This window comes from Caenorhabditis elegans, chromosome V (assembly GCF_000002985.6).
Source record: "Caenorhabditis elegans chromosome V".
NCBI classification, from domain to species: Eukaryota; Metazoa; Nematoda; class Chromadorea; order Rhabditida; family Rhabditidae; genus Caenorhabditis; species Caenorhabditis elegans.
Genome location: NC_003283.11, coordinates 825,440 through 839,084, shown reverse-complemented (window position 1 = coordinate 839,084; position 13,645 = coordinate 825,440). Strand labels below are relative to the sequence as shown.

Genomic DNA, 13,645 nt, shown 5'->3' with positions numbered 1-13,645 from the left:
ATTTTCACAAAATGAATTACTTCTTCCATCCAGGAACGTTGCCAGGTAATCAATGGTTTAGATGGCGCCCGCGAAATGTCGACTGCGAGCGGACATCTTCGCGCCTGTGAAGTCCCACTGCTATGCTTGTTTTTAGAAAAAGCGCCGAGAAGAGCCGATATTTCATGGCCCAAAGGCTCAGAAAGTGTGTGCTGGAAGCTTTTTTAGATTTCAAAAACGCAGCAGATATTTTAAAACTAAAATTATTTCTAATCAGGGCTGTGCCGCATTTTTTCGACAAACACACAAAACTTCCTATTTCCTACGTGGTAATACAACTTTTTTTCAGCCAAAATTAGTACAGAAATGTAGAAATTTTGAAAATCTACAAAAACCCTCAAATAGTGCCTGAAAGTTGTCGCTTGCCGAAAAACTTTTGACGGTATTTTTTTTTGGCAAACGGCAACTTTCAGGCACTATTTGAGGCTTTTCTTGAGTTTTTCAACAGAAATACAAATAATTTTCAGATAGAACAAACATTTTTCTACATTTATATATTAATTTCAAACAGTTTTGTGCGTTTTGTCAGCTTCTACATTTAAATTTAAAATTTAAAACTTTCAAATTGGCTGACGTGTTTCCTATTTATTAAATTTTTTATTTAGATTTTCCCCCTTGACATTCTTATTTACAAAAGAATAAATAATTCCCACGGGGAAAAAAAATTTCCAACTAGAAATAAAGTTCAAATCAATTATTTCGAAATTTTCTTCACAAAATGAACTACTTCTTCCATCCAGGAACGCTGCCAGGTAATCAATGTTTTAGATGACGCCCGGGAGATGCCGGATGCTGGCTGAAAGCAGCCGACATTTTGTGCGTCTGTGCTTTTGAAATTTGCATATTGCTAGCCCGCAACGTGTCCGCTGCCAGACAATAATCAAAAACCCCTCTTTTTTTGCAGCATACTTTCGGAAAAAGCCCGAGAAGAAGACTAGTGATTGCCCGCACGACAAATTCTCAGCGGAAAAAGCCAAATGGCGAATTGTAAAAAGAAAATACGACAGATGGATCGAAAAAGAGAGGCAAAAGAAAGCTGGGATCAATGTGAACAAAAACGTGACTCCAGAAGATAGAAAGCTTGCGAGAGAAGCTCGAAAAGGACAGAGGAAGCATGTGAAGGCCAGAAAGCTGAGGAAACGACAGAGAAGACACCGAATTTTCAGACGCATTCTGGCATCGAAACGCGCAAAGACGGAGGTGATCGCAAAAGGTCAGATGAAGCCAGAGGATATCCGGGAGAGACTTGCCTACTTGAAATCTCTGCGTGTGGAGCACATCTACAGATATCTACAGTACCGCTACACGTGTTCGGCTCCACAAAGAAAGGCGGCTCGTCATCTGCGCTGGGATTGGACACTCGCGAGACATCGGCGCAAGAGATACCAAAAGTATCGAAGATGGATGGCGGGGCGTGCCAAGAAGATGGGACTCAGTGTATGGAGGAATTGTGATATGAAGCAGAAGCCACATTCGGTCCCGACAAAAAAAGTTGAATGGCAGGCGCCGGGGAAGACTGGTTGGAAACGTGTCACCTACGAGAATAAGTTTCCGGTCGTGCAAACATTGAACTCTGTCGAGATTGAAAGCAACTTCAAACACATCAGTAAAGGCACAAAGTTCATGTTGGGAAATATGCCGTAAGTTTTTTTCGCTGACACTCGCTGACGCCCACTGTCTCCATCTCTCATGCCCGTGAAAATTAAACATTTCAGAATGACCACGAAAGATGATGTGATTGGCAACATGGGAAGAGTTGTATGTCGATATTTGGCTTTAAATCAGTACCATCAGACCATATATCATTTTCACTTTCGTGCGGCAATCAATTTCGACAGTGCCGGATCCGTGAGTTGTGCTTTTGTTTCAACAACAAACTGAAATTATATTCAATTTCCAGAAGGAAGCGCAAATCCTGTCCAAGCTGAACATGAACCGCTCACATAACGCGATGCGTGTCATGAGATACGGCCAGTACCTAAACTTGCAATACATATTAACACAGGAGGTTGGTTATCTTGTTAGAATTTAATTTGATCTATCACTCGAAATCCATATAGCATAAAAAAATTTCCAGCTGAGCTCGGACTTGGGATTCATCGTACAAAATACGACACTTGACCTCTTCTCGTCTGTGCATCTTATCCAGCAAACATTCTACTGCATCAGCGATCTCCACAAGGTATGTCTTTACCAGAGGTCCAATGTCTTATCTCAGTTTTCAGATTGGCTACACCCATCTCGACATCCGCCCCTCCTCGTTCTCTCTTCTCAGAAACAACAAAGCAGTCGTCGTGCTCAATAGTTTCTTCAACTCCGAAACGCGTCAAAACATCAGTCGTAACATTCGTACAACGAAGCACAATGGGCTGCAGCCTCTTTACGTTCAACAGGCCCGACATGCCCGTAACAAATCGGAGCGAGAGCCACTGCCGAAGAACGTCATCAACACTTACATGTCGAGGCGTCAACATTTCCGATTGGCACGAGGACCTGCCGACGACTACGAGTCGTGGTTTTACATTTGTGCACGGTTTATCACTCTGGTGAGGATTTTGAGGGAGTGGCCATGTTTTGTGAATTTTGAATTTTTTTCGGCACTAGTGCGAGGCAGACACGTATGCAGGAATGTAGCTTACTATTAGGCTTAGGCTTTGGCTTAGGATTGTCTCTGGTCTATATTTCTCAGATTGCTAGGTTGCAAGGCGTCCTAGGTTACCTTCTCGCCACACCTGACCTTTGCCTAACCACGTTCCTGTTTCGAGGCAAGCTCTTGCCTGCCTGCCTGATTACATACCGTGTCATAGTTTACTGGACCACCGCCTATCTATATTAATATCGGCTGCGTACTTTTCAACTCATTTTCAGAAAACCTTTGAGTGGCACGACGAGGAGGATCACATCGTGGCGGCAACAATGAAGTACAACTATCTGGCCACGTGCACGTTTCCAGACCCAGATACTAATGAGAGGGTAAACAGAACTTTTCTTTAACTTTTCCTAATTCATGCATTCTTGCAGATGGCAAAGATTCTACAGTACTGTCTGTCTGCGACGAATACGAACGCCAATGTAGTCGCGTTTTATCTCGAACGCGTCATTCAGAACTGGAAAGAAAACATTCCGCCAAAGGAGTTCTATTCGTGGCAGGACACGGACTCCGTTAATACTAAGCACGAGGCCTGGATGGAAAGAAACAAGACATGGTACGCACCGAGAAAGCCCAGATGTGCCGAGTATTGAGGATTATGAACTTTACTAGTCGTGAATAAATTTGTGTTGTCCTGAACTATGTTATAAAGCATAAGAAGTCATATATATGCTTAACATATTAATAAAAAATCTATTATTTTAAAGGATCACCGGTGCGAATTCTCCCCCCATAAAATGAAATAAACATTAAAAAATATCGGTGATGATCTGCGATCTCGTAGTCCAAATGACTATCCGAACAGAATGGGGATTCCGGAGCATCGTACTCCCTGAACACGGTTTTCCTTTAGGCCTCTCTCTCTTTAATTAAAAGTAACTACATATGTTCCAAGTTTGTTTTTATTTAATAAAGAGCGTTTAAAAAAATTATCAATATCTAATAATCACAGATTTTGGTGCAACCGACATCGTGTGAGTTAGAGTTTGTTTAGGTTTTCTTCCGAGTAATTGCCTGGCATCTCCATTACACCCGATAAATATAATACCGTTGCAAATCCCTGAAGCTCGAAGTTTAGGAAAATTCATCAGCAGCAGCTACAAAACTCACCGCTAGACATCAAGCTCGCTGAATAAAATGGGCCCACCAATCTGAATATGGAGTAACCCATAAGCTCAACCAACCCAACGCACACGCTTGGCGTCGTGAGAAATAGCATAGAGGACACGAGAATTCCAGTCGAAGTTCTATTAGCCTGCTGGAATTTGTGCTGCTGAAGCTTCGAATTTCCCATATTCGGCGTCTTCCTTTTTACAGCCTTTATTTTGAAGAAGAAGCTGACGGAAAGCAGGATCACAATGAAGCCCAGAACCATATTGGAAATTCCCCAGTAGTATCGGAATTGATCACTGACAAAGCAACCACTAGTTCCGCAATTTGGCATTCTAATTGGCGGGGACAGCGCAAACGATAAAATTGCATCGAAAATTCCGAGCAATATTGCAACAGCTAACACGATTTCAGAAAAGCAGCTTTGCTCCGTTTTCCGGAATTGAGTAGGGAAAAATACTGCCTGAAAGTATAGAAAATGTATATTGTCAGCACCAACACGAAAAACTTACCAAATATCTGCTCAACGCGATTCCAATCGTAATAGTTGCCGATATTTTCAGTTGCATCGGCAGGGGTACTGAGGAAATAAGTATATACATCGGGTTAAAGTCAAGCATGACCGAATTCCAGTTAACTATCATATAAATTATATACGGAGCTTCTGCGATTGCGGTAAGACAATCGCCAACAGAAAGATAGGAGACCAGTCGGAGGTGCTTGTTCCGGCGGAGGGCGGGTAGTCTGAAATTAGAATGAGAAATGTAGAGCAAATTTTTGGCGAGAAATTTCAATTTTCTGATAAAAATGTTCAAGGGAAAATGGAATTTTTAAAGAAAAAATTTGGAAAAAAACTTCAAATTTTGTGAAAATATTTTAAATTCAAATTTTCTAGGAAAAATTTGGCGATCATTTGAAATTTGTGAAATAATTTTTTTGACGGGATGTTCAACTTTATTTTCCGAAAAATATTTTAGCGGGAAATTTTTGGAAACATTTTTTTCTGGGTATTAAAGTTTAAGAAATCGGTGGGAAATTAAAATTATCTGATAAAATAGGTAAAAAAAATCCTAATTTTCTTTTTTTTTTTTCGGTAATCTCTTTTGAAACACCTCTGAATATTTGAGAAACTTCCAGAATTATGGAAAACTTTTAGGGAATTTTCGGAAAATTCTAGAAAAATCTAGAACATGAAAAGTGGAATAAATATTAGTATATTTGACAGAACTTCTGGAAAGGTTAGGAAAAAGTTCTAGAAAATTTATAAAACTTCTGAAAATTTCTTGATTATTTTTATATCTCTAAAAAAATATAATAACTTTTTAAGCTCACCAAAAATTTTTTTAGCGATTTTTAAATTTTTATTTAGTTCAATATTATTGAACCTAAAGCCGCCAGGTTTAACGAAAAATATGTGAAAAAAATTTGTTTAAAATTCTCAGACTGCCTTTCTAGGTATGCGATTTGAAAACTTACTTCACAAAAAGCACAATGATGAATCCATTGATACCTGCGCAGCAAACTTGCAACAAGAGAATAAGGAAATAGGTTCCGAGGTAAACCTCATTGGAGAACGTGCCCATGTCAAACTGATTGCTTGTCATGACTCGTTTAGTCTGAAGAGAAAAGTGATTATAGGGCGGGATATCGCTAAAAAGAATTCAATCAGGGAAAAGCTCGTGAGAACATAAATCATTTCGAATAGGGAGAAAGACGAAAAAATTCCAAAAAAAAACCAAAACTTGATTGTTTTTTGTGGTTCCAGAAGACAATATTTGTTTCTGTGAATTCATGAAATCATTCGGATTACTTTTTCAAAATAAATTCAAAGCAATGACAATGTTCAGAAAATAGTGACAAAAAAAAATTTGATTAGGAGGCGAGTGACGGAAGGAAATCGGCAGAAGTTTTTGAGGAAAGTTTGAAAATTTTCAATTTCCGGGTACTTATTTTTCGAATTGTTTTGCCAAAACCTTGAGCACAAAAGTTGCGTTTTTCAAATAAATCACCTGTAGCTACTTTTACTTAAAATTGCCGATTCCAAAACTAAACAGTTTCCTAGCTCAATTTCTACATAAATTGGCTGAGTAGCGACTCAATTAGATTTTTCGTGGTTTTAAGTAGTGTTGATTCAAATTTTGATAAAGATGCTCCAAAATTGGCCAAATTTTGCCAAATTTTTGACAAATTCTCAAATTTGTCTACTCCAAAAACAGGGTACAACTAGATTGACTTCCAAAAACAAATTGAAAATGCTTGTGAGTATTTATAAACTGAATGAGTAACTTTTTGAACGAGTTGGAAAAATAACAATTTCAAATAAATTATAGTCTTATTCAAAATGATGATTAATATCGTGTTTTGTAAGAAATCCTGTTTACTGAATCCTAATGGAGGAGTCAGGGTAGAGACGAAAGAATTCACGTAGTAGGCAGGTGAGTAGGCACTAGCTAGGCAGGAATTTTATATAGTAAGTTTGTTAGACTGTTTTGGTTCTAATGCCGAATATGCGGCCGACATTAACCGGGTCAAAGGCCTCATTAAAATTTTTGCATACCCGGAACATGTCGGCTGCAAGTGCAACAGACGTGAACAGGGAACAAACTTAGGAGAACTTGTTTATTATTACTGTTCTGACCTATTTTCGGCTGTTACATTTCTGATTTGTTTTCCTCTTGTCTTGACTTGAAAGAATTTTATGCTTTGCTCTGAGCCTATATTTGTCTACATAATAAAGACTTGATATAATAAAAATAGGGAAAATAAATTAGGCAATAAATTTGTTAATGCGGTTTTTTGAACAGATTTTTTTTTATGATTTATGTAAAATTGTGCCGGTAGGAAATTCAAAAAGAACGACTGAAAACCATAGGAATTTACCGAGAATCACGTTTGACAATCGCTAAAAGGTTAGTATTTATATTACCGGTCGCTAAAAATTGTAGAAAATTTTAACTTTTCTCAAATCCTGCTGCTTATCAATATATTCCGTATGACATTTTTTAAAATTTCTTTTAGTCATTTTTCAAATTTGCAAAATTAAAAGACCCGGTCTAATTAAATTTGAATTCCCGTGCAAATCAGTGACGTCATTTTCGGCATTTTTGACTAAGTTTATCGTGTTTTCTCGATATTTTATTAATTTCAAACACTTTTCCGTAAAATATTCTTTACGGAAATGTGTTCGACAAACTGACAAACATTATATCAAATAAAAAGGTAAAGAAAAAATCAATAAAAAACAATGAATCGTCACTCATTTGCTCTTGAATTCAAGTTTTAAAATTTTGATTTTTGCAAGATTGTAAAAATACTAAAAAATTGAAAAAGTGTATATATTTTTAAAATTTATTCGGTCATTACGGTCAATATTCTATCATTTAAATCAAAATTTCAGAACGACTTGACTCCACTTTTAAAGGTGGTGTACCGAAATCTAGGAAATATTTTTAAATGGCTCAAAATTTTCCCCTGATTCTGAATATCTATGTGAAAAAATTCAAAAAAATTTCCCTGATTTTATATTTGAGCTTGAAATCGCGTTTTTCATTTGCGTACCCATGAGATTTTTCAAATGCGCGCCGAAATAAATTATCCTTGGAGCGCATTTGCCCCATTCGATTTTTTCCATCAATTTTTATTTTTTTCAGTTTTCAGCTATTTTCATTCATTTTTTTAAAAATAAAATGTTGAATTGACACGAAAGAATATATTTTTCGAACAAAAACCCATAAAATACGACAAAAATAAATGAAAATAGCTGTAAACTGAAAGAAATAAAAATTGATGGAGAAAATCAAATGGGGAAAATGCGCTCCAAGGAGAATTTATTTGGACGCGCATTTGAAAAATCTCATGGGTACGCAAATGAAAAACGCGATTTCAAGCTCAAATATAAAATCAGGAAAATTTTTTTGAATTTTTTCACATAGATATTTCAGAATTTTTTCACATAGATATTCAGGGGAAAATTTTGAGCCATTTAAAAATATTTCCCATATTTTGGCGCCCCACTTTTAATACAAAAATCTCACATGAAACTACATATGGGCATCTGGAATATTTAGATTGTGTGGCTGTTACTAAATAAAAAAAAACCTGATAAAAATCTGGCAGGTGATTTTTTAGACATCCAACGATCTTTGAGACCGGAAATTTGCTTCAAGTTTCTAATTTTCAGAAAAAAAAAAGAAATTGGAGGCCCTCAACAGTAGAAATATATACGCGAAAATCAAAACCAAGAAATCAAAAAATTCCAGGAATGCACAAGAAAAAAATAAATTGAAATTTTCGAATGTCTGTTTCTCAAGTTTCTCAGCGTTTTATGCACTGGAAAAAAACAATTCGAGCTAGAAAATGAAAAAGTTTTCTGGAAAAAAATCAGAAATTTCAAAAGTTCAGACAAAACTTCTTAGAATCAAAATTGAAAATTAACAAGATATTATCCAAAAACCTATAATTTATAGCATTATGACTAACTTTTCGGAACTACTACAGCTCTCAATTACACATAAATTTGCAGAAAAATATTTCAAAGGCAAACCTTTTTGTGACTATGTAGATGATGTTTATGTCTGCTTCAAATTATGTATCTGAAAAGCTAGTTATTCATAACATTATTATCTGAAAGAGGAAGTTTTCAAAACGTGTTTGGTGTTTTTACAATGTTTGGTTTATCAGCCAAAAATGAAATAAAGTCTGTAAAAATTTGGTTTTGAATTATTTGTGGTATTCCTAAGTTTGCGCAAAAATTTAAAAATATTTGAGTTATTTCAAACATTCCAGTAAAACTGAAGTAAAGTTTCGGAGAAAAATAGTCAGAAAAAAAATTCAATTCCATTAAAAACATTTTAGAAAACAATTGAAGTGAAAAATAAAAAATTAAGCTTTTAGAAATCACTGTAAAATAAATATTTTTATTTTAATTTGCGGTTAGGTAAAAAAACTATTTCTTACAATTTTTGGTCTGCTTTTTGGCCGATACAAAAATTTCAGACTACCACGGCAGGTGAAACTTGAAACCACTTACGGAAACACTCCAGGTTACCCCAGAGATCTCCCGGAAAGTTTTTTCTAAAGAAAAAAGTGATTTCACATCTCGGATTTTTTAGCTATCAACCGGTTTATAGAATTCATTTTCAAGTGCTCTGTTCTAAGTAAGTCAACTTATCACTTGTCTGTGAACAGGGTTCTTTCTGAGTTTTCTGAGTCTGGGACAAATTGACGAGAAATTTGACAATTCAAAGATTAAAAAAATTGGAATTGTTTTTAGGAACATTTGCTTGAAAATGTTAACCTTAATGCTTTATATTTTGAAAAAAAGTTGTCTCAAAACAATCATCAGAAAACTGTTCAAAAATTCAGCTATAGTTAAAAACTTGAATCAGCCTAGAATTAAACTAAGGCTAGGCTCGGGCTCAGGCTCAGGCTCAGGCTTAGGCTGGGCGGAGGAAACACAAATTCCCAGAAATTCTTAAAAATCCATAAAAGTAAAAAAGAAAAACGGTAAAAATCAGGAAAAAGCATTATATTGGAAATCGACCGAGAATTAGTTTGGTCTACGATTTTCTTGTTCAAAATATGCTTGAATTTTTCGGTGTAACACATTATTATACAAAATGAAATTTGCAGCAAAGCCCAATATTTTTCAAAAAGCCGTAAAGAAAATTCTGCAATTTTCGAAAATGTATCGAAAATTAAGGCATTCGAAAAAGTTAGTAAAACTAAATTTTACTTTATGATTTTTTTGATTGATATATTTTATAATTAAAAATTTTTTGACAGGTGAAATTGAAAGAACCGGAAATTATGCCTGAAAATCTTATTTCCTAGATCTTTGGAAAGATTTATTCCATGATTTGTGTTGAAAATCAAAAAACAGCGGAAAATTTTTTAAACTTGCCCGAAATTTTTAAACGTTCTCATAATTATTGGCAAATGTACAAAAAACCTCTTTTTGTGTGCCCAAAAAAATTTTGAAAAAGGAAAATTTTCATTTTTCGGGAGATTACTTTTTAAAAATTGTTTTTTAATGCCTCATAAAATACATTTGACATTTAATTTTTTTTTTTTTGCAAAATTCAATAAATTATAAAATTAAGCTCCGTTTTTGCTTGTTTTAATCCAAATTCTTAGGTGTCAATTTTTTCCGGCAAAATAATTTTTTAAAATTTTAATACCGGATTTGGCTCTGTCATTTAATTTTTGTTTCAAATTTATTATTTGAAAAAAAATGTTTTCTGCTTCAATGTTTAGGCAGGATTTTAAACTAGACTTTTCAAAGCCAAAATCTAGCTTTTTATTCCATTTTCTGCACCGTTGAGCAAATTAGTTTCAAAAATAACAGAAGTGCGGAAAATCATATTGGAATTTTATAAAATTTTCATTCAAAAATTTATTTTCGTTTTCGAATGAATTCCAGAAAATCTTTTTTAATATTTTATTCATAAATCTTAAATACATATATAAAATTCATATAAAATTAAAACTAGAAATATCACGTAAAAAGTTTGATGAGCTCAATCTTAATGCCAAGCTAATCCCGATTGCGTATGAGCTGTAGATATTTTCTTCACAATTATAGATGACACTTTCTTTTTAGGCCGTACATTTTCCCAATTACTAGTTATAAATATAATTCCATTGCAGCATCCTAAAAAGTTTAGTTTTAACAAATTCAGTGACATTTCAAAATATAACTTACCACTAACCATCAGACATGCGGAGTAAAATGGTCCGATTAATTTGAAAATTGAAAAGCCTGAAAGCTCTACAACGCCCACGCAAACACTTGGAAGCGTTATGAATAATAATGAGGACATTAGGATTCCAGTTGAGGTACGGTTAGCTTTAGCGTACTTGTTAGATGTTGAACCGGCAGCGCTAGCCACTGAGGACTTATTTTTTGAAACTACTTTTAGTTTCCAAAATATTGTAATTGATAACACCACAGCCATGAATCCCAGGACCTAGGAGTTAAAAATTGATAGAGTTTCAAAAAACTACATACCATATTAGAAATTCCCCAGTAATAACGAAATTGATCGCTCACGAAACACCCAATAGTTCCGCAGTTTATATGGTGCTCAATAGTAGTAGTATGCCAGTACAAAAAATCGTCGAAAATTGCACAAAGAACGGCTATAAGAATAACACAATTCGAATAATACCCGAGATCCATTCTTCGAAAAATTGATGGAAAGAATAGCGCCTGAAACAGGAAATTATTAATTTCTAGATATTTTCTTTGTGGATTTTTCTATTTTGAATAATGCAAAATAGATCGTAATGACTGAAAAAAAGTATATTTAAATTTTGTGATTTTTTTATGATTTTTTCAAATTCGCAAAAAAACAGTTCTAACGTTTTTTCGGCAAATTTTTAGGATTTTTTTCCAATTTTTCATTTGGAATTTGACGTTTTTAACCAAGTTACAAAAAACACAGGAAACAACCGATTTAACTTGCTAAAAAAAAGAAAATCGCGAAAAAATTCTCAATTGGCCAATTAACATTTTGGGGTATAGTAGGGTACTGTAGGTGGTCGGTGTCAAAATTTTCATCTAACTTAATATACATAATCATGACTAGGTTCCAGGCACTTTGGGCACCACCGCAAACATCGGGTTACTGTAGTTTTCGTGGCGAAACCCAAAACGGCAGGAAGAGCTCTCACTAAGCTATTTTTCAATTCGTAATCCAAAATTGAGTTTAAAAAAATTCAAATTTTGGTAAGGTCTCGATGAGCTGAGTACAGCTTCTTCAAAATTTGAAACTGTCATTTCTTGGTTTTCTGGAAGTTTGGGTCTTGCCACTAGTAGGGTTACTGTAGTTTTCAATTCATATATTTTACTTTAAAAAGTAGCTTTTTACGATAAAGTGTTAAAAAATTTCCAAAAAAAAAATTAACAGAGCAGTGCACGGATACACTTTGCATGGCAATGCAAAAATAAAACAGATAAAATTTCCAAATTTTTTATAGAAAAACGCTGATTGCAGGTTTATTCGTTTATTTATGACGTCACACATAATTTCTGACAGAACAAACAAACTCACAATATTTCTGCTCAACGCAATTCCTACAGTAATTGTGGCTGAAATTTTCAGCTGCAATGGCAACGGCTGAGCTGTTATCATGATGTACCACGGATCATAGTCGAGTAGATCTTGCCCCCAATTGATCACCATGTAAGCAATATACGGGAGCTCACCAATAGCTACCAAAAAATCTCCCAGTGATAGAAATACTACCAGCCTCATGTGCTTGTTTTTTCGGAGATCTGGTCTTCTGGAAAAAAATTGAATTTTTAAAGATTTGAATTCCCGATAAATCATTTTTTGAGAGAAATTTGAACTACCGCAAAAAACATTTTCTGAAGAAATTTGAATTCCCGCTAAATCTTTTCGAAAGAAATTTAAATTCCCGCTAATACTTTTTTCTGAAGAAATTTGAATTTCCGCTAACATTTTTTCTGGAGAAAATTGAATTCCGCCAATTTTTTTTCGAGAGAAATTTGAATTCCCACTAAAAAATTTTTTTGGGAGAAATTTGAAGTCCCGCCAACTTTTTTTTTTGAGAGAAATTTGAATTCCCGCTAAAAATTTTTTAAAGAAATTTGAATTCCCGCTAATACTTTTTCGAGAAAAATTTGAATTCCCACTAAAAAATTTTTTGAGAGAAATTTAAATTCCCGCAAAAATGTTTCTAGACAAATTTGAATTCCCGTTAAATGATTTTTTGAATAGAGGGCTTACGTCAAAAACAGAAAAATAATATATCCATTGATAAAAGAGCAAAATCCTTGAAAAGTTAAAATAAAAATATCCACACCCAAGGTGATATCATTGGATAGAGCGCCAAGTTGCTTTTGGGGCATTTTAGAAACTTAGGTATCTGGAAAAAAAAATTTTTTTAAAATTTATTAGCAAGGAGAAATAAAGTAAGAGAGAAAATAACTCCGAAATCTACAGGAGTAAATTCGAAAAAATTCTTGATTAAAATGTGAAGAAAATTTGATTTTCTGACTTGAAAGCTCGAGGTAACCCAAAAATTTGATTTTAGCCCAGCTCAACAAACCATGATGTTCTTATGTCAGAACTCATTTCTTAGTACTCCTATCTCGAGACATGAAACACAGACTCAAAACAGAATACATGACACACTTTCAAGCTTCAGTGCTCATCGGGAATCCACTAGGTAACCGTGAAAATCAAAGAACAACCGGTGAGAGAATGACTAAGATTTTTGAAAAAATTGGAAAATCCCAACGACGGCAGCTGATCATTTGTGTTTTGGGTGCCTGTGTTTTTCGGTATAATTTTTCAGAATCTGGGAAAAAATGTCTACGATTTTGTGTTGTTGTTCTGTTTTTCAGACTTTTTCAGCTGCGAAGGCAAAGAAAACTCTGGCAGCATTCCAAAAATTGTTTGCCGTAATAGAAATTGGAAATACAAATAAATTATTGTTGAAGTACTGTAGGATTTTTTGAATTTTTTGAAAAGTTAAGTTTTGTCTTTCAAGGGGATATTGGTTTGGGGTTAATGGAAAAATAGCGTCAGAATATTGTATGGTTACTTTATGGGTACTGTAGTAGTACTGTATGGACGCTGTGGTGGTATTGTGGTGGTACTGTAATGATACTGTAAGGTTACTGTAGTTTTGGAAAAGTGAGGTTCTAAGGGAGTACTGTATGGGTACTGTAAGAGTACTGTAGAAATACTGTATATTGTAAACAAATCATTTCTAGAACTTCTAGAAAATTCTAGAAATTCGAGTTTTTCTAGAAAAAAAACAAAGTTTCTTGGCAATTCCAGGAAAAAAATCGTAAAACTTTCGGAAATTTTCTCA

The 13,645-nt window shown here is 34.5% G+C and overlaps 3 protein-coding genes and 1 non-coding gene across 5 annotated transcripts; 2 read left to right on the top strand and 2 right to left on the bottom strand.

Annotated features, from left to right (window-relative positions):
• On the top strand, positions 1–3,328 carry K09C6.7 (Protein kinase domain-containing protein). 2 transcript variants are annotated; one of them, NM_001269062.3, is made up of 8 exons: positions 1–45; positions 944–1,679; positions 1,755–1,887; positions 1,940–2,047; positions 2,117–2,221; positions 2,265–2,585; positions 2,908–3,012; positions 3,061–3,328. In NM_001269062.3, the coding sequence occupies exons 1-8, from the start codon at positions 12–14 to the stop codon at positions 3,280–3,282; spliced, it is 1,764 nt and encodes a 587-aa protein (NP_001255991.1). In that variant the 5' UTR covers positions 1–11; the 3' UTR covers positions 3,283–3,328. The 2 variants fall into 2 exon arrangements, with proteins under 2 accessions (NP_001255991.1, NP_001255992.1); NM_001269063.3 differs by lacking the exon at positions 1–45 and adding an exon at positions 733–791.
• A 252-nt stretch (positions 3,329–3,580) lies between these two features.
• F41H8.1 (G-protein coupled receptors family 1 profile domain-containing protein) lies at positions 3,581–5,417 on the bottom strand. Its single transcript, NM_070935.2, has 4 exons — positions 5,276–5,417; positions 4,312–4,543; positions 3,800–4,262; positions 3,581–3,749 (listed from the first exon to the last, which is right to left on the bottom strand). Exons 1-4 carry the CDS (start codon positions 5,401–5,403, stop codon positions 3,622–3,624), a joined length of 951 nt encoding a protein of 316 aa, NP_503336.1. The 5' UTR covers positions 5,404–5,417; the 3' UTR covers positions 3,581–3,621.
• Positions 4,060–4,158, top strand: F41H8.5. The gene has a single exon (NR_068579.1). It is a non-coding gene; the product is annotated as an Unclassified non-coding RNA F41H8.5 (non-coding RNA).
• Positions 5,418–10,228: 4,811 nt separating the features above from the next.
• Positions 10,229–12,688, bottom strand: F41H8.2 (G_PROTEIN_RECEP_F1_2 domain-containing protein). Its single transcript, NM_070934.3, has 5 exons — positions 12,553–12,688; positions 11,854–12,085; positions 10,809–11,009; positions 10,503–10,767; positions 10,229–10,451 (listed from the first exon to the last, which is right to left on the bottom strand). The coding sequence occupies exons 1-5, from the start codon at positions 12,672–12,674 to the stop codon at positions 10,324–10,326; spliced, it is 948 nt and encodes a 315-aa protein (NP_503335.2). The 5' UTR covers positions 12,675–12,688; the 3' UTR covers positions 10,229–10,323.
• Between the last annotated feature and the right edge of the window lie 957 nt (positions 12,689–13,645).

What these genes read in the sequence shown, in the direction of transcription:
- K09C6.7 (NM_001269062.3), top strand. Translation starts at nt 12, where the DNA reads ATGAATTACTTCTTCCATCCAGGAACGTTGCCAG. An exon ending in GCATCAGCGATCTCCACAAG is followed by an intron (nt 2,222 to 2,264) that starts GTATGTCTTTAC and finishes CTCAGTTTTCAG; the next exon opens with ATTGGCTACACCCATCTCGA. An exon ending in ACCCAGATACTAATGAGAGG is followed by an intron (nt 3,013 to 3,060) that starts GTAAACAGAACT and finishes GCATTCTTGCAG; the next exon opens with ATGGCAAAGATTCTACAGTA.
- F41H8.1 (NM_070935.2), bottom strand. Translation starts at nt 5,403, where the DNA reads ATGACAAGCAATCAGTTTGACATGGGCACGTTCTCCAATGAGGTTTAC. An exon ending in ATCATTGTGCTTTTTGTGAA is followed by an intron (nt 4,544 to 5,275) that starts GTAAGTTTTCAA and finishes TTCTAATTTCAG; the next exon opens with ACTACCCGCCCTCCGCCGGA. An exon ending in TCGCGTTGAGCAGATATTTG is followed by an intron (nt 4,263 to 4,311) that starts GTAAGTTTTTCG and finishes CTATACTTTCAG; the next exon opens with GCAGTATTTTTCCCTACTCA.
- F41H8.2 (NM_070934.3), bottom strand. Translation starts at nt 12,674, where the DNA reads ATGCCCCAAAAGCAACTTGGCGCTCTATCCAATGATATCACCTTGGGT. An exon ending in TTGCGTTGAGCAGAAATATT is followed by an intron (nt 11,010 to 11,853) that starts GTGAGTTTGTTT and finishes TTCCTGTTTCAG; the next exon opens with GCGCTATTCTTTCCATCAAT. An exon ending in CGCATGTCTGATGGTTAGTG is followed by an intron (nt 10,452 to 10,502) that starts GTAAGTTATATT and finishes TAAACTTTTTAG; the next exon opens with GATGCTGCAATGGAATTATA.